The sequence below is a fragment of the Platalea leucorodia genome (genome assembly GCF_965183815.1).
Source record: "Platalea leucorodia genome assembly, chromosome: 3".
Taxonomy (NCBI): Eukaryota; Metazoa; Chordata; class Aves; order Pelecaniformes; family Threskiornithidae; genus Platalea; species Platalea leucorodia.
The window spans coordinates 77,928,238-77,946,608 of record NC_138825.1 but is presented as its reverse complement, the minus strand read 5'-3'; the positions used below and the strand labels follow the sequence as shown (position 1 = coordinate 77,946,608).

Here is an 18,371-nt window from a genome sequence, read left to right as displayed (position 1 = left end):
AAAGAAGAAATGCCTGTTTATTAGCCTATACTTGCAGTTATTAAGTATTCTTAATACTTACTGCCATGGTCTGTCTTGTAAGTGTGACCAGAACAGTGACAAGAGAACCTACTGTAATATTGTTGCTGTCTTCATCATCCAAAACTAGTGTAAAAAGAAAAGCAACACATCTATTAAACTTCTTTAAAGCCTTTTTTCCCCATTAAACATTGGTTCTGCTGTGTCTAAATATAAGCATACAAATTCCAGAATTTTCAACAAAAAATAATTTCAAAATATTATTAAATAAGTCTCTTACAACCTCAAATGTACTATCAGGATGAGGGCTGGTAATTCAGCAAACTATAAAACAGCTACATTGAGTTTGAAATTTTAATTGCATGAAAGTTAGAAAATTCAAAGTTATAGCTGCTGTGGGAACCATAACTCTGTAATATTGTGCATTATATATTAAAACATAAAACTTCAGAAACATGAAATACCACACATGACCAAAGGGACCCTGTTATATTTGTTCTGGGAATCATAACTTTGATTTTCCTGACTTTCATATGATTAACAACTCAATTTCAATGCCACATTAACAATCATGCATTTAATTCTTTTTTTAAGTAGAAGGCAAAGGAAAATAAAAGAACAGCAATGATTATTTTAACTAAAACATCAAACATAAAACCCATAGGAAAGCCACTGAGGAGTTTATATCTCCAATCTCTGAACTGGAGAATGTCCCAGGTTGGGGAGGAACAGAGTTATATCCCAGTGTAGAAATGTTATTTATTTCCGCCCCCGCCCCCCGAGAAAGCAGTTTTACTATCCACTACTTTTACATATATTTTTTATATAATGGTAATACTGAGCTAAACAGAAAAGCATATGCATTGTTTAATTCTCCATACCACACCCAAGTACAGTTGTGCGACAAATGAAGACTATAGGCAGAAAAGGGTTGCTTGCCAAAATATGGGAAGGTGCTCCAAGACTGAATTTTAAGCAGATTAACAGGACTGTGTACAATCCTGTGCTACAACAAGATAAAGTCTTTTGTTTGTTTTTAAAAAACACACATAAACAACATTTAGAAATACCACCATTAACAGACATTGCTTCCTTAACAGGTATTTCCATTAACACTTGCTTCTCACAGAGGACTATGCATAAGCCAAATTACAAATTACGCTACCCAAACAAAACATATCACATTTTGAATTCGATCATTGCAACCACAGTAACAATGTACATTAGAAACAAGTATTAGGACAACCTTTCAAATATCTCACATTTACTAGCACTGATCTTCTACAAAGGAAAGGAGACCGCAGACCCAATTCACTTTCCACTGAAAGGCTGTCTAACAGGAACTGCTTAACAATATACCTAATCTTCAGAGAGGAAGAGCATTATACATTCATTGAAACAGTGCACACAAAAGGTAGCTAAGCCTAGCATGGACAAATTCTGCCAGATATAAAAACCATACAAGGATTATCACAAAGGAACCTATGAATATTTAGTCATCAGGGTCTCCAACTCAAAAATCTCACAAAGGACTCTCCATGCTGGAGTAAGCTGAGCATAAATTCTGGAATAAGCACAACTTCTTAAGACAGCTAATAAAAATGGTGTTTCAACCAGAATTCCACATTGCTCATGAAAAATTAAATCAACAGATGAAATATCATAAGCTCCTGTAGGAGAAACTACTGCTGGCTTGGGAATCTGTGAAATGTTTCAACGTACTTTATCTCCTCAGACTATAAATCTCATGTACAAGAGGCCGCCACTCAAAAAAGTCTGTCATTTCCAGGCCACATAAATAACAGTGAGTTGTGTTTCAGCGTCCTCCAAAAGCCTACTGCCAACAGACTATCAAAACGTCAGAAGAGACACATATACAGAAGAAAAGGACCTCCCACTCACCCTGTGGTTTTATATCCATAGTGACATATGGAAAGCTGCCAAGGACAGCCATAACTTCATCATACTTCTTATCTTCTAGGAAGTGCAGTAAATTGCGACGATCAGAACCTTTCAAACTCACCAAATCCTGAATACTTTTGATTTTATACTGAATTAAAAAAAGGGGGGGGGGGGGGGGGGGGGGGGGGGGGGGGGGGGGGGAGAGAAATGAAGTCATATGGTAGCAGAGAACACAGTCCACAAATAAACCCTTGATAATACATCACCTGTGTCCCCACGTTACTAATACATACACACCATTTTATTTGTTCTTATAAAAAAACCCCCCATACTTTAGGAACCCAGCAAGCATATGTTTAGAGAAACAATAAAACAAAGAGGTTGCATTCAAACCTACTAAATAGCACTGCTTTGAACATTGCTGTGTTCCTTCGTATGTCACCCCTCAGAAACTGGATACATTTGTTATAAAACTGTTACTTCGGCCAGCTTTTTCAGAAAGCTACGCCAAGAAATCTTACTAATCAGGTTCTTTATTTAGATAGAGTACTTCAGTGCTTTGAGATTTATACAAGCAGGAACAACTAAGTACAAGGGTTTTTTTGGTTTTGGTTTTGTTGGTTTGGGTTGGGTTTTTTGGGTTTTTTTTTGTTTGGTTGGGTTTTTTGGGTTTTTTTGTTTGTTTGGTTGGTTGGGGTTTTTTTAAGATTTGAAGAGCAGAGCAAAAAGGATAAAACAAACAGAGACTTGTCTGAACTCTTGACTACCTCACCATTATAAATGTACGTGTTTTATTAAAAACAACTTCATGCATCCAGGTAGACTGATCATACCTCCAATCTAGGGGACTGTGCTTTTGGAGAGCTCAATGCATGGAAATCCTGTACGAACAAGTTTAATAAATTGGTTTCTTCCCTCTTTCAGGGGAATGACAGGTGGGATGATGAGATAGCCAAATTCTTGATTTTTGTACTCAGTTACACTGCACACATCAAAAAATACATCTAAAATTGTGCACTTTTTTGTATGCTCCCTGCAGTTTAGGGCTGAATTAAGAAAAGTGTTTGATGATACCTATAGGAGAATGATTCTTTTACTTCACTGAAAGGAAAAGACTACTTGACTATTTGATGAACAAGCATTTTCAAAGGTGATTAAAAAAATACAGTACTTAAAGAATTCTTTATCTTCACAATAAACACAGAAGCATTTAAACACCACCTAAGGCTGTAGTTAAAGCTAAACAAAACTTCCATTAGATAAAAAGAATATTTTCAAGATTGATCCAAATTAACCATTGTAATAAGACTATCAAAAAAGTCAACAGCTTCTCCTAGAAGATAACTGCTTGTTTCTAACCAGGCATTCCTAGAAGATATACTACAGTCAAACAAACAAGCAGGTTTGAATACCGAGACTGCCAGTGAAACAGAGTGAAGAAACATATGCAGGTATTCAGACAATTCTTTTTTGTCCTTAAACTCTGCAAATACCAACACTTATCCAACTACAACTACACAGCAAGAGCTTTACAAAGCATCCTCTTTCGTACATAAAGGATCACAAAACTTGAAATACTTCCCACAGTAACTGATATTTTTTTTCCTTTTATGAACTCCTCTGTGGTACGTTCCAAATAGATTTTCTATCAAACTAGATTAAGAATGATGTAAAGCCAAACAAGAAAAAAAAAAAGTCCCAGTAGGCTATTCCAGCCACATTTTGGAAAAATATTAAATAGGAGCTAGTACTCTGTAACAACAAAGAAACTCTGTTTCTTCTGTTTGTGAGGTCAACGTAGACTGATCATTTACACTCTTTTACACTTATCAGATCTCTGATCTTAATTCCCACCTCCTAACTGAGATGGACTTTAAAGAAACAAAAAGCACACAGATCATCTAGGAAGTATTGTACTGAATTCCTGAAAAATAAATATATTTTTTTCTCTTAGTTAATTCATGACCTTGCTTCCCTATAGGCAAATAGCTAAAAGAAGTAACAAAGTATTTTAAGAAGTTACCAGGTATCATTTGTAGTTTTATACCTTTTTATGATTGGAGACTCGCCTAAGATTGTCCTCTTCAATGTGAGGCAGCTGTAAAAGGGGAGACTTGAACTGTTGAAGTCCCTGGACAGTCATCTGGGAAAGCTTCATGCAATTTTCCAAAGATCCCAAAGATGGAGCACGGAACTCCCTTTCTTGGGGGGAATGAAACAGACAACGTAATTTTTAATTTTTTTTTCTTCTTACACTTTTACAATGTATACTTGTATCTATAGACTACAGAAAACCTTGTTTTCAGTCAATCAAGCAAAAGAAAAAGGCATCTTAAAATGTTCAGCATAATTAAACAGGCAGCCTTTTTACTCTCACTGCAGTCACACAGCTCAGCAGACATTTTCTTCCCTCTATTTAGGCCATAACTGCTGAACCCTAAGAAAGGGAAAGACTTCAATCTAACATTGTCTCAGGGAACAGCAGCACAATGTATCTATGCAATTCTTACAGACAAAAACTCCACCACTTAAGTTTAAAAAAACAAAAAGCTGCATCAAAAGCAACTTGTTTTAAACTTGTATATTTTATATATTTATGTGTGTATAACATGTTTAGCTCTACTTTGTAAGTGTATCATTAAATATAGCTTATCATTAAACAATCTTTTACAACACAATACATTATTTATACAATTTTCATCTTGAGATATGAACATAAAGGTAGCAGCCTATTACATGCAAGGAAAAACTGTAGGTATAACTGAAGCTAAGCAGAGCATATTATATTATGTTAAAAGGCAGTAACAATAGCTGTGAAAATATTAAAGGCATGGCTTTCATAAGTACACATAAAGGTTAAAAGGGGTGTCTGAGCAAACATCTATTTGACTTTTCTTTTAGAAATTACCTATAATTCCTTTAAGATTTTAAAGCACAAAAAGGTATATACTCTACATAATTAAAATGATTATAAAATAGACAAGGAGAAAGTCTTAACCAGAACAAAGCGAAAAAAAAAATTTAACACTTTTCATGATGTCTGCAAAGAAATGAAAAAGCAAAGCAGACAGATTTCCACATATTGCTATTTAACTTTGTTAGACAACCGTCCATTCATAAATAAGACTTCTCAAAACCCTGTTTAGAAAACTCATTTCAGAATTCCCCCACAGTTCAAGAGCTGCTGCAAGTCTGGAATTGGCAATGTTCAGGTCACTCTATATATACTTTACCGTGAAACAGAAAAATAAGTTAGATCCTCTTCAGAGAGCCAAGAGGAATGTAAGCTACTTAAATCTTTTTATCAACTCGTATGTGGCATATGAAAGAACTAAAGGTAATTTTAAACCTGTATTACAGAAAGCACCTGTAATTTATGATGCCTGTCATTTTATTTAAGAATCTGTGTATGTATTTTCCTGTACTTTAACGCCTTTTCTGAGAAACAATCAACCTTTGATAACCTTGACTGTTACAGGTATATTCTGCATATAAACGTATAAAAATAAGTATGGATACAAATCTCTGTGTCTGTACATACACAAATATACTCATATAAGTATATAAATATGTGTGCTTGGTATGGACATATTTGGCTGGTATATTTGGGACGCTACAACAGGGGCATAGAGGCATCTTTCAATAGATTGATTAGACAGATGGTCAGAAGCAATATGCCCACCCTGCTAGGGCTGTGAGACCCAGCCTACCACACTATCAAGGCAATTAGAGATGTGGATAAAAGCAGGCTTACTTACACCTTGGTGAGAAGGCAGACAGGCTGTAACCTGCACCTGACCAAAAGGGTACCAAAGCCAAAATTGCTGAATGTTTGAAGTGCCAATGGCCATGTATTTTGATAAAAAGCAAGTTTAAATTAATTTTAAAACATTTTACAGAGGAAATATGAAAAGGTAATAAACCTGACAAAAAACTGCACATTTGGTGTCTTCAGTATGTTTTCTCCTTCCTTTACACCACTACCTTGCTGCACATTTATAAGCAGCTGCCAGGGCACGTTAAATGCACATGAAAGATCACTCTGTCACCCCTGCTCCACCTGTCCCTCTACCTTCATTAATTACACGAAGCTATAAATATAATCAGCTATCAAATCAAATTAGATGGCAGGACTTTTTTTTTTTATACCCAGTATATTAATAAATACTGTGAAGATTATACACAATGCAAAGAGAAAAATAACACATGAATGGAACTACCCAGCTAGACATACTGACAAGTAACAAAGATGTAACTTCTACCTTTCAACAAAAAAAAAAAAAAAAAAAAAAAAAAAAAAAAAGTAATGGAAAGACTGATCTCAACTGAATAGCACAAAATTTACTTTCCACCTTACGTATCTTCCACCTCCCCTGTAATTTTTTTGGCTGCTGCTAAGGAAAGTTCACAGGGTTTTTTAAATTAAAAAAACCCCATACCGCAAACCAAGTTAATAAAAGAATCCTAAATATTCTCTGACAAACTGGCTTTTGCAGGAAATTCACCTAGAGCTTTGAGATCACAGAGCACTAGTCAGGGTAGAAGTTCTTTTCTTTCTTAAAGAATTTACTCATCATCCATATGACAGTAGAAAAATATTTTAACAAAGTTAGAGAATATTATTTTGGTTTCCTTAAAATAACACAGGACTTTATATTCCCCGAGAGTGGATTTGAGGACAGTATAGCTTTTAACACCACCCAACTGTCCCCACCACAAAAGGAATACCATTACTGCACATATATTGCTTGTCAAACTGCACAAGACAAGATGACCTTTAATCTAAGGTCATAAAGTCATCCAAAACATATGACATTAAAGTAGTCAATCAGAAATTTAAATGCAAACCACAGTTGCTTGTGAAGGAATGGTATACACCTGGCTCAAACCACAACCTCTACATTACACTGCAGCTTTCCAACCTGAATTAAGAAATGCACTTTGACTGGACAGCTGAACCGATGCCCAGCCTTTCTGCCGGCAGTTCCTAGAGCACATTCCATGGTTTTGGCACCAAACACCTCACCTGGCAGGGCAGCGCTCTACTTATGATACTTCAGGATGATCTCAAGGAAGCCATCGAGATAATTTAGACCCGCCGATTGTCAACTACCAGTTAACCGTCACAAAACAATGGATGCAAGCAAGGGATGCCACAGAGCAAAGCACATTTTCAAGGAGCTGCATGTAAAAAATACAGTCTCACAGACTATGCAGAAACCAAGCAAGAGAGTAAAAGATATTTTATCCAAAGGTAGCTCACAATTGCCACATTTTCCACCAGTCTGGAAAAAGCTTAGCAGTAACTAAAAACTGACTGAACTGAACTGAAAGTAGTATCAATTTTGCTTTTATGAAAGAAAATTAAAACTGTTCCTTGGAAATAACAAATCCGAATAATAATGAATCCAAACTCATCTGCAAAGAATGGTAGCTCTGTTAAAACTTAAGAAGTAACCATGATTAAATGATTTTTATGCCAAATCTACACTCATTCTTTCATGACAGATTGTTTCTGATGGGGTTTGATAAGAAAGGCAGTGTCTGTGGCTTTTATGGGGATGCATAAGCAGCCTGAGGTACCACTTTTTGCTATCTAGGGAAGCAGGATGCTTGTCCCTGTGAAGGGCTCAGACCGCAGAACTTCATAAATCTCATTCTGTAACATGCTGTCCTTAGTGTTTCTCAGTCTTTCTTGCATCTCCCTTCAAGAACAGCTGATACTGGACCAATACTTGAATGCTATATGGACATTTTAAAAATTAACTAGGAAAAAGTGCCAAGATTCTGAAGACTCATCCAAGGTGCCTTTCCTCAAAAGACTTGATTACAAAGTATGCATAAAATGGTTACAGATATTTTTAAGATTATTATTCAGTATACTTGAAAGACGAATGCAGTGCAAAATGAGACTCCTCATCCCACCATCAATTTAGGTTTCACAAAATAAGATTTGTCCCCAAAATATTTCTTTAGATAATATTAATGCATGCCATCATCTTTGTATTTTCACAGATCAGGACTGCCGAACATCTATAGCTAACTATAGCATGTGGTAATTTTAAGTACCATGTCAAGGCTGTTTTAAGTGAAAATTAGAACTAAAGAAACATCTGTAGTTAAGTTTTAAGCTACTTAAAATTATGTTAAGATGACAAATACACAAACTAAACAAAACAGTCTCTCAAAAATTTCAATATCTAACTTCAATTTTACTCTTATCTTGAAAAAAATAAACAATGACACCTTTTCAATTTCCAGTCGTTTCCCAGAAATAGTCAGCAGGGGGGCAAAATTCTCTCTACATATACGGTCATCAAAAGCAGGGTCAACATTTTAAATTTGCTAAGTGATAAGTAGCAAAAATGATGATTTTCCTTTAGATCAAAGACCAAAATTCTGAAATGGTTTACGTTCAAGTCCTCAAATTCATTATTGTTGGCCTGATGGGCAACTGTTCAGTACCACCTTCCCTTTAATGCTTTGTGCTGAGAGCACTGGCATGGAAGTCAGAGGAAGTGTTTGGTACAAATTTGTGAATACTGCCATTTTAAAACTTTGGAAATAACTGTGAGAAAACCTGCTAAAGAAATACCAAACAAATCCTCAACTATAGCTATGATACACTTCTACTTTTGAGTTTTTCCAAATCCATGGAAGTAACTTCTACCATACATAATCACAACTGTAATTTCTCATCCACTTTCACAGACTCATTGAGGTTGGCAGACATCATGAGAATCTCTAGAAATTGCTAGTAGTACAGGTTGTTTAGATTTTTTTTTTTTTAAACAAACATCACTTCCATTTCACATGCAAATGGAAAATTAGTTTACATTATTGTCTTCCAAAATACTGTTTGATTTTTTTAATTTTAATTTAAGCTAAAACCTAAATTTTCTGGTACTTCAAAGCGGTTCATTAAATACACTGCATCTATAAGTAATCATTTTACTGTCAAATTAAAAAAAGTATCTCCATGTACATACAGAACTAGAGAAGAAGAATACAGCTACTTGGAGGTCATTCAAATTGTAAAGTATATAATGTACTCTGTTAAGTATCCTATTGCAGCTTTTACAAGAAGAGATACAGGTGCTTTTCGTTTTTCAAAGACTTCCAGCTCTGTTGCATAAAAAAAGCTTCTGGCTGTATTATTTTGGTTTCATTTTGCACAAGTGAAAACAAGTATTTGCTAGTTATCTAATATATACATAGGTCATCTTAAAAGACATCTTCTAGAGGTCTGAAGTATTTTTATAAAAAAACTATCCAGATTAAAAAAAAGACATACCTATATTTGGCACACACAAGGGCTTATAAACAAGTAAAAAGATGCCTTCACTCAAGCGCTTTTCATAACTAGCTCTAATATGTGGACATGGTCATGCTGAGCTAGTAAAACTTAAAACCAAAACAAACAGAAAAAAACCCCAACACTTCCAAAACAGCTACCTAGCTTTTTATTACATAAGTTACTAAACTGTTAAATTAATGAAGTTTCACAGCATTAGTTTCCTCATCTTAAATCTGTACTGGAGATATCTATGCAATTTGCTTACAGTGCTAGTCTGGAGAATATTCACAAAAACATCCAATCTCTATCCACAACTGAGCTCTTAATATGATACTCATTAATAAATATAATCTAATGTTAGGTGAAGATTAGTTCTACAATGAAAAATATGGCTACTGTTTCCTTCCAGGTTTCAAGCTTTCTCCCCAGCAGTCTCACAGACTAGTAAAGACAGGGTTTAAAAGAGGAACAAATACACTTAATCAATACTTCTTTCTAAAATAGGCCAGCATGCAACAGCCTTATCTGCTCACATCCCCTCTCTTGTACTTTATTTGGTTATGGAGCACAATTTCCAGCACCACTTGCAATAGTGCTGGGAAAGATCTTCCCCAAAATTGTTCTTGTTAGGAGGCTATCAATGCTTGTTAAAGGAGTTTTGGTCTAGTAAAGGTCAACCAATGAGTATTATTTGATGGCAAGCAAAATGGTCCTCAGTTTGGCATTAAAAAAAAAAGCCTTGCCTATGTTTGTTGCAATAATGGAATGAGATCTGAGTCTGTTCCTTTACACTGCAAGCAACCATCTTCAGCATAATTGCCTTTTTACAGTAAAAATAAAAAAGCTTAAATATTACATTTCAATTAAATTGTAATTTCTATGGCAATTATGGTAAAGCACCTCCCACTACAAGTTCAGGGAAGAAAAAAAAAAAAAACAAAAACCACAACCTGCATGGCAGGCTCAACAGCATAGGAACCAGAAACAGAAATATGAGCAACACACAAAGAAATGATGACAAAGAAATGAGCCAAAACACAAGGGACACTCATAGCAGAAGAGGAAGAACTGTGAAAGTGCAAATTAAGAGACAGATGAACACAAGGTTCAGTGTGTCTTATACTAAGTGCTTTGCTACCAAAAACGGACCAGATCTTTAAGAAAAAGTTTTCAACTGCATTTAAGGAGAAACTTTTAATTGCAAAAATTACAAAGTGAACACAGATACTCAAGATCTCAGAGTAGGGCTGCTGCTGCCGCCAAGCATTTCAATCTTCAAAACGGAGAGCTCTCTCATTACAGTGAAAAGAGCAAAAGCACATTTAGGCATTTCTAAATATCACAAGTTAAGTTTCCACAAGAACCAAAGACTTTATGAAATATTGCAATGAAGAATTGTATTTACTAGTTTTAATTATACAGTTTCTTTTCTTACCTTCCCGGCTTCGAGCCATTATTATTAGTTGGCAGATCACATTAATCATTTCTTGAAGTAGTGCAGGACTCTTCTTCAGGATAAACTGCTGATCTGCAAGACATAACTGGCTGCAATTATGCTGCACTTCTATTAGGAAAAAAGGGGACAGTTTACATGAACTGGACATTTAATGGTGCAGTCTTCATTTCTATTCACTCTTTTATTATTGAAAATACCACTTTATTCACATTGACACATCCATCCATCCATAACATTCCCTAACAAAACAGGAAAGAGCAAGTGCTAAGAGGGAAAATCTGTGTACCAGACAAGCAGCTCCCACACCAAATGAAGAAGCACTCATCAGATCCATCTAAAAAGGCAACAGGATGGCACAGATGATTTACCAGTCATATTAAAATAGCATTAATTCTTCAGGTAATCACAGGTTAAAAGAACAGATTTTTAATTTTAAGTGAAGCACCAATTTTGGGAAAAACATTATTTGTAAAGTACTAACTACTTTTGAATACAGATCTGTGAAGTTCTAGGTACAAACAGTAACTAAGTAGCAAGGAAGAGGAGGTATTTTTAGCGGCTATTTAAAACTGATTATTTTTCTTTTGAAAGGAACTGAAAGATTTGAACCAAAGCATCTTCATTGCTTGTTTGGTTCAGGGCTTTTTTTTCATTTGCATTAAAATATAGAACATCTCAAGTTTGCTGGTGAGCCTAAGAAACCATGAGTTTCATGGTTGAAACTTAAGAACTGCATTTAGAAACATTTCAGTTTGTATATTCACAAGTATGAAAAATTGCAAAACACAAAACTGAAGCTCATATGTAACTGATATAAGTTCTAATCTTGTCACCCTTGCTTTACATGGGGGGGGGGGGGGGGGGGACGGGACTCCAAAAATAACCATGAATGGAAATGTTGCAGAGCACAATAATATGCTTATCTTGGATTTCTTTGAAAAGCAAATACACTTCACATACTTAACTTTTTATTCTATGAAAGAAAAAAAAAAAATTGATCAAAGTCACATTTGCAGCCAAAAAGCATTAAAACCTAGAATATTAGTATTACAGGGCTATCAAAAGAATGAGAAAATGCTAAGTAAATGTTTTAGTCATTAAAGTTGAAAAACTAAGTACACTGCGTAGAGATTATTGAGCAGAGATCCATGCAACTCTTTAATGGTCAAAAAGTATGTTTATGAGTACTGTAGCATGCAATGTGTTTCTCTGTTTCCAAAAATATCCAATTAGTGGAGAAGCCATTACCTTCTTCAAGGACCTCAGGAACTTTCATCCTGGCAAGATGAGTCAACAGCAGAACTCTGGCTTTCAGGCTGTAAGGGCAGGTGAGTGGAGGCTCGTTCTTCTTTAAATTTATGCCACCAATTTCTCTGATTAGCTAAAATAAAATAGTTAAATAGAAATAGCTATTTTGGCGCTAAAGAGGAACAAATACAGGAGAAGAACAGTTTACAAGGAAAAGAAGTTGCATTCACAAAAGCAAGCCTTTAAGTAACTTTTCCCTGTAAAGTTCTGTAGAGATTAACATTAGTCATTTTTATTCATAACCCAGCTCCAGAAAGTCAGGAAGTATCTTTAAATGCCTTGTTTCAATGTGGGGGTGAGGGGGGGAAGTAAAGATTTGCACACAAGAAACTTGCCTTGAATAGTATTGAGTAAATTTGTATTGACAGATAAAAGATTTTTAAAATCCGATTTTATTGCCAAGGTTTACTAGATTCAACCATATTTCTACAGTATTTATATTAAACTCAATAGCAACAGCATCGTCTTGATACCTTTCACCCATGTAAGACCTAGCCAGCTTCCTCAGAAATAGTCTCAAGTATCACAGGAAGGAGGGTTATAAGCCTGCTGAAGATCAAGTATTTGAACTTATTTATAAACTGCACCAGCTTGAAAAAAGCATGGCGTTCTTTATTCAGGATGACCTATCTTGACCCTGACTAGACCAAGATGCACAGTTCAAACAGGTCTCTTACCCCTGAATTTTTTTTTTTTAAGACCCTGGAGGGAGAGGCTGCAAAGCTGAGTAACAGAAGCTCATAGTTTATAAGAATCAATACATGGCCCAGAAGCTTCACTTTTGAGGTCAACAAGTCACCTGAGGAGAGACTGAGGTTCCAAAATCTCCAGCCACAAAGGGAAGTTAGGATATCAACAGCCAGGCCATGCTGACCTTTGACCAGTCTTTCCCTACACTTGAAAAAAGATCTGCTAACAAGAAGTTCCTTATAAGCACATCTTGGTATAACACCAGACCAAGACGACTAGAACTTTGATGAGAAAACTTTTTATAAAAAGTAGCGATACTAGGTTATGACAAAACAATGAAATAAAAATGGGAGCCGTCATGATTTAATCCCAGCCGGCAACTAATTAACTCTGTCCCAGCTGAAACCAGGACAGGAACAACGATCGTGGCTCAAAAAGCAGGATACGCTAACAAAAATTATTAGCAATACCCTTCCGTATTGATGCTTTGGAGACTTGTACTGCCATATACTAAGAAAAAAAAGAACACAAATGACACTGATGACTGCAGCTTTAGAAATGGAACAAAACCCAATAGTATAAAATGCAAGGTCATGCACTTGCATACTAACAAGAACTGCAGCTTGAAGATGGGACCTTGTTAGCTGGAAAACAGGGGTATATAAGACAAGAGAAATCTGGAAAACAGCGATCCCACACTAGTTGTATTAAATCACCGTATGAAACGGTATGCTGGAAGTTATTCTCTGCAGAAATATAGGAATAGCAGTGCCACCGACTAAGGCACTGATAAGACTTAACATGGAATACTGTGGACAATTCTGAGCAGGCAAAATAAAAAAAATAATGTAAAATTTAGAAATACATCAACTGGAGACAGTACCCTATTCAGCACATAGCAGGATGAGTGAAACGAAGAGCCTTTTGGGAAAGAGGGGATTAAAAGACAGCAGTTTTTCTAGTTTAGCGAAACGAAGACAAAAAGAGAACAAATGGGCTATTGCTTCTGTCTATAAAGGCATTAAGGATATACACAGCAAGAATCATATAGACTCAAGAATAATGATGACAAAACCCATGGCTATGAATTGGTCACAAACAAGACTCCTAACCACTTGAACAGCAAGCTCTGGAACAGCTTCTCAGTAGGATATGGTTACAGGAGGCTTGACTGCCTTTTAAATAAAGGATGATTAAATGTAAAGGGCTTGCACAATGCCAATGCTTGCAACAGCACGGGAGAAGAACTGATGATCAAGGTGGTCTTTTCCAGTCATGTGCACCCACTGCTGAAAAACCTCACCCAACTACAATCCCAGCTCCTTCTCTTAAACTCCACAAGATGATAAAGAATTTGCAAAAGAGACAAAGACAACTAAGTAAAGAGGTATCTCAGTCTAATTTCTTTATGTTTAGGACATGAAAGTATGTTTACAACTTGAAAATGCAATTGTGTGCATGCAAAGGTTAAATCTGTGAGACTCCTCCCCCTCATTCTGCAAACTCAAAACATTTGCATTGGAGCATTTTGTATACTGTACTTTAAACTTCTTAAAACCAAAGTGTTAGTTTCTGATAAATAAGACTTCCTAAAACTCTGCTAACAATAATTATTTGCCACATTATGGCATCTCTGTTGGGAAGACCGAGTGGAAATGAAAATAAAAGGCAACCAGAGGGGAACAGACATTCATGGAGGAGTCCTTATTATAAGACATTATTAATTCAGACATTAGGTAATAATTTTATTTCAGTATTAACATATTTAACCAGACCTGTATTAACGATTTAAAAGAACTTTATCAAATGCCGATCACCTCCTTATAGCACTACTCAAAATTTATAAGGACTGACACTCTAATTCCTTATTTAGTTTACCCCTCCCCAAAAACCCAACCCAGCAGTCTATATACTAAGCTGATTCCATTTAAGCTAAGCATTATCACCAATTAATGTTATCCTTCCTTTTAAAGATATAAATCAAGTCTAGCTTCTAATTCCTATTTCTGAAGGGATACAGTTGCATCTCAACAAAATTAATGCTTTGAGAACTTGAATTCTGTCAGCTGGTCACCTAGAATTGCCATCTCCCTCTTCCCTTGAAGAGGTCAGTTATTTATAAAACATCTCTTGATATAACTAACCTGTGGTATCTGAATGTTGTCTGCTGGTCTGCTCGTAGCATCTTTATTGTACTGAGGATCAAATTCAGATGCCCCTGCTAAAACCATGATAAGCCCTGCAAAGATAATTGGAGGCAGACAGAGAAAATGTCAGCAACATCCTATGCCACTGAGTGATTTCTTCAGAACCCTCAGCCATAAAAGTTACTCCCACTCTTCCCCCAACAACCATGAATATCCATGTTCTCTATCTAGTGGATCAGTTACTACTGCCACAGGGCAAAGGAGGCAAGAACCAATGCCTGGCACAAGACAAAAGAGATCGCTCAAGGTTCCATTTTGCATGGCATCAAGTCCAACATTTGACTTTAAATGTCTTCACAAAAACATAGTTAGGCTTCCTTAGACTGGCAGACGTCACTGCACAGCAGTCTGACTACTCCTGCATGCTGACAGAACCATCCTCTCAGCAATTCACGCGCCTGCGGCTGCCCCACAATGTGTGCACTGGAGGGGGAGGCGGGAAGGATAAAATTTCAACTCAATTTTCTGCTCAGTCAGCATTGAAAATAAAAAAAGAAAAAAAAAGAATTTCTTTTAATTATTAGAAAAGCAGTTCAATAAATACCCCTGCAAACAAATCCCATGAAGATGATGGACTGCTCCTTTCCAAATGTGATTAGGAAAATCCATACTACCTCAAAACATTCTGGTGTGTAATCAAGAGGAAAGACCTACACAATGGGATATTTTAGCCCCATTATGAACTTTCTGCTCATGAACATATCAGACCCCTCAGCCATAGATAAGCAAAAGCTCACCCCATCATTTGCTCCAGTTAAAATAACTTTTTCAGCAATAGTTACTCAGGCTTCTTTCTTAAATTTTGAGCAAGTTCTCTTCTGAGCAAGTCAAAGGTACTTTTGCCTACTTGCAGTGCTCAGTGAATTCCACCTACTAACAACTAGTTGAGTTCCCTGAGCATCAATTTTCTTCCTGAGCAGAGCATATCAAAGAGTTTCAGACAACTATAAATACTTCCCTATTATTTAAGATCAACAACTGTGGGCCTTCAGGAAACGAAGTTTAAAAAACTCATTTGTCTTGAAGCCTAAAAAAACATCTAAAACAAGGCAAGTCATGCAGATTTGTCTCACCACTTCCCCAGCCCGATTTGATTACAATTTCCCAGGCTTAAGCCTTGAGTTTTGGCACTGCTACCTCACCACTGTGGAATTCACAACCAAGCAAAAGCCTTACCTGATCACTGTGTGGTTTGTCTAAGCCACCTCAGCTGCACCTCATTTTTCATTCAGATTGCACAACAGACCTCAGTGGAAAAAAACCTGACCTGCCTCTGACCCCAGGACTCCCTGAAAGTGTTAAGTGCTTAAATAAGGCCACTTACACTTAGGACTAACTTTTCAACCAATCTATAGGAGAGACAAGGCAAGCCTCAAAGCTAAGGTTCTGAGCAAGGTTCAAGATAAAATAATGTTGACAACACGTTTGGAGAAAGAAGAGACCAGGTTTGCAGTAATCTCCCTAAACTTCTAAAGAAGTCTCACCTATTCTCCCATTCCTCCTTTCTCACCGAGCTGTCTGGAGAGGGGAAAAAGCATATGTGCATGACAAGGTGGAGAGCATAAACTGGTCTGAACAAATCCCACGCACAAATCCACGTATGCTGTAACTAGAAAGCAAACATATTTCTGTACTCTTATCTCCTAGACCTCTTGGATTATCTGTGAAGCGTTTCTGGTCTGTAGGAAAAGGATGTATCAAGAGCAGATGATTCCAGCAGTCTTCCATCAAATCTGAAGCTGAACAACAGTGCAATTCAAAGGAGTAAGAGAATATACTCATGAACCCTTTTTAGAGGGTTTTGGGGGCTTTTTTATTCTGCTTTTCAATTGCTCTGAGCATGAAATCTAGTAAAATCCAATCCAGAACTAACTAGTACCATGCTAATTCTTCAGGCCCATGCCAGCCTCCCAACTGAAAGATCCAATTCTGCACCAACATAATGCACCTACAGATTTCCCCAGAAAAATGGGGGTTTTATTCCTTTAAAAGTGAGCAGACAAGAAAAATAAGTATATCAAAAACTATAAACAAGTAACAAAGTAACATGAAATTGATAGGGAGTAAAATTTTTAAACAGAAATTTAGCTATAACGTAACAAGTAAGAATAGAGAACCAGAAATGCTATTTCACGCTTTGGTGATAGAAAACTCTTATGGCTGCCCCTAGAAAAGTCCCAAAGCCTATTTTGTTACACTAACAGAAGAAAACACACAGATAGAGGCTGCGCTCCTAGTGATCATCAGATCAGCACGTTTTTCCCAGCATACAATATCCTTTTTTCTTTCCTTTTCTTAAATGTATAGATAGACAGACATAAATACAGATCTACAACTCCCTCTCCCAAATACTTAAGTCTTGTTACAGAGTAGTCTTTGCCTGCAACAAAATGAAGTTTTTAAAAACACTCTAAAAGAACCAGAAACATTATTTTAACCTAACAAAGGCTTATAAAGCAGAAGCATTTTAACATCAGCAGATTGACATTTCCAGGTGAACACATCAACATTTCAAGATGCCTTTTACTTACGTTTCATGTCCATGTTCCGTGTTTTATAGACAAAATACGTATATATTTGAGTTGTCCGAATGAGAATCTGATCTCCACTATATCGTATTGATCGGTACCACCAGGAACCCTGAGACATTTAACAAGAACAAACTGACGTCAGCTACAATGAAGCTTCGAAACAGCTATGCTGGATCACCTCACGTCTGTTCGCAACCAGGTAACTCAGCCCAACTGATTTTACCTATGTTAAGGTCAACTGAATTTCAGAAAGAGGGAAACAAGAAATATTTGCTGACACAAATTTTAAAAGCACACCAATATATTCATCTGAGAGAATCTGATGCTGAAAGATTTAGATGGTCACTAGCCTCGAGAATTCCCCCCAACAGGTGCACGCACACATATACACTGCTTTTTTTATTTTTGGTGTTGTTTTAGTGAACCCACTAAACAGTAAATCCACTGGACTTACCACTTTCTATATAGGTGGTAACTCCGTACTGTGCAACACAGCATTCAGATCAAATTCAGTTTAGGCAGACCAAGGCCAAACCAAGAACAAAATAAGAGATTTCTTTCACTATGAGAAAATTTGCAAAAAATAATTGTCACCTATTCAGAAATGGTTTTCAGAAGGGGAATCTGGAGGTGGCCCAGTGCCCTTGCTGTAGATTTTCACAATTAAGCCATACGCCTTCAGGTGGACAGAAAAAGTTTTCCAGACCTTCAGAAACACTCCAACAATTCCCTCATTAGCATTATACCAGTGACTTCAAATTATGGAACTCACTGTACAGTGATTGTATGCTATAAGATATTTTAAGAAAAATGGTGTGCTGGGTTATAAACTGCAGTCTGTTCATTAAACTCCTCCTTGCAAGCAAAGCTCACTAACATGAGAAAAACATCCAAGACACATCTCAACTTATTTTAAAGTTTATCATAAGTAAAAGTAACAAGCAGTAAAGTAGTAAGTGATG

At 36.4% G+C, this 18,371-nt stretch overlaps 1 protein-coding gene across 2 annotated transcripts in view; it reads right to left on the bottom strand.

Moving 5' to 3' along the window:
* The window catches only part of SEC63 (SEC63 homolog, protein translocation regulator), a 62,726-nt gene that overhangs the window by 11,891 nt on the left and 32,464 nt on the right, over positions 1 to 18,371 (bottom strand). For both annotated transcript variants that reach the window (XM_082306976.1, XM_082306977.1), the window contains exons 8-14: positions 17,410 to 17,518; positions 14,816 to 14,910; positions 11,922 to 12,054; positions 10,653 to 10,745; positions 3,968 to 4,122; positions 1,921 to 2,068; positions 62 to 144 (exon numbers count right to left, since the gene is read on the bottom strand). In XM_082306976.1, coding sequence (XP_082163102.1) covers positions 62 to 144; positions 1,921 to 2,068; positions 3,968 to 4,122; positions 10,653 to 10,745; positions 11,922 to 12,054; positions 14,816 to 14,910; positions 17,410 to 17,518 — 816 coding nt within the window. The remainder of the gene's footprint in view (positions 1 to 61; positions 145 to 1,920; positions 2,069 to 3,967; positions 4,123 to 10,652; positions 10,746 to 11,921; positions 12,055 to 14,815; positions 14,911 to 17,409; positions 17,519 to 18,371) is intronic.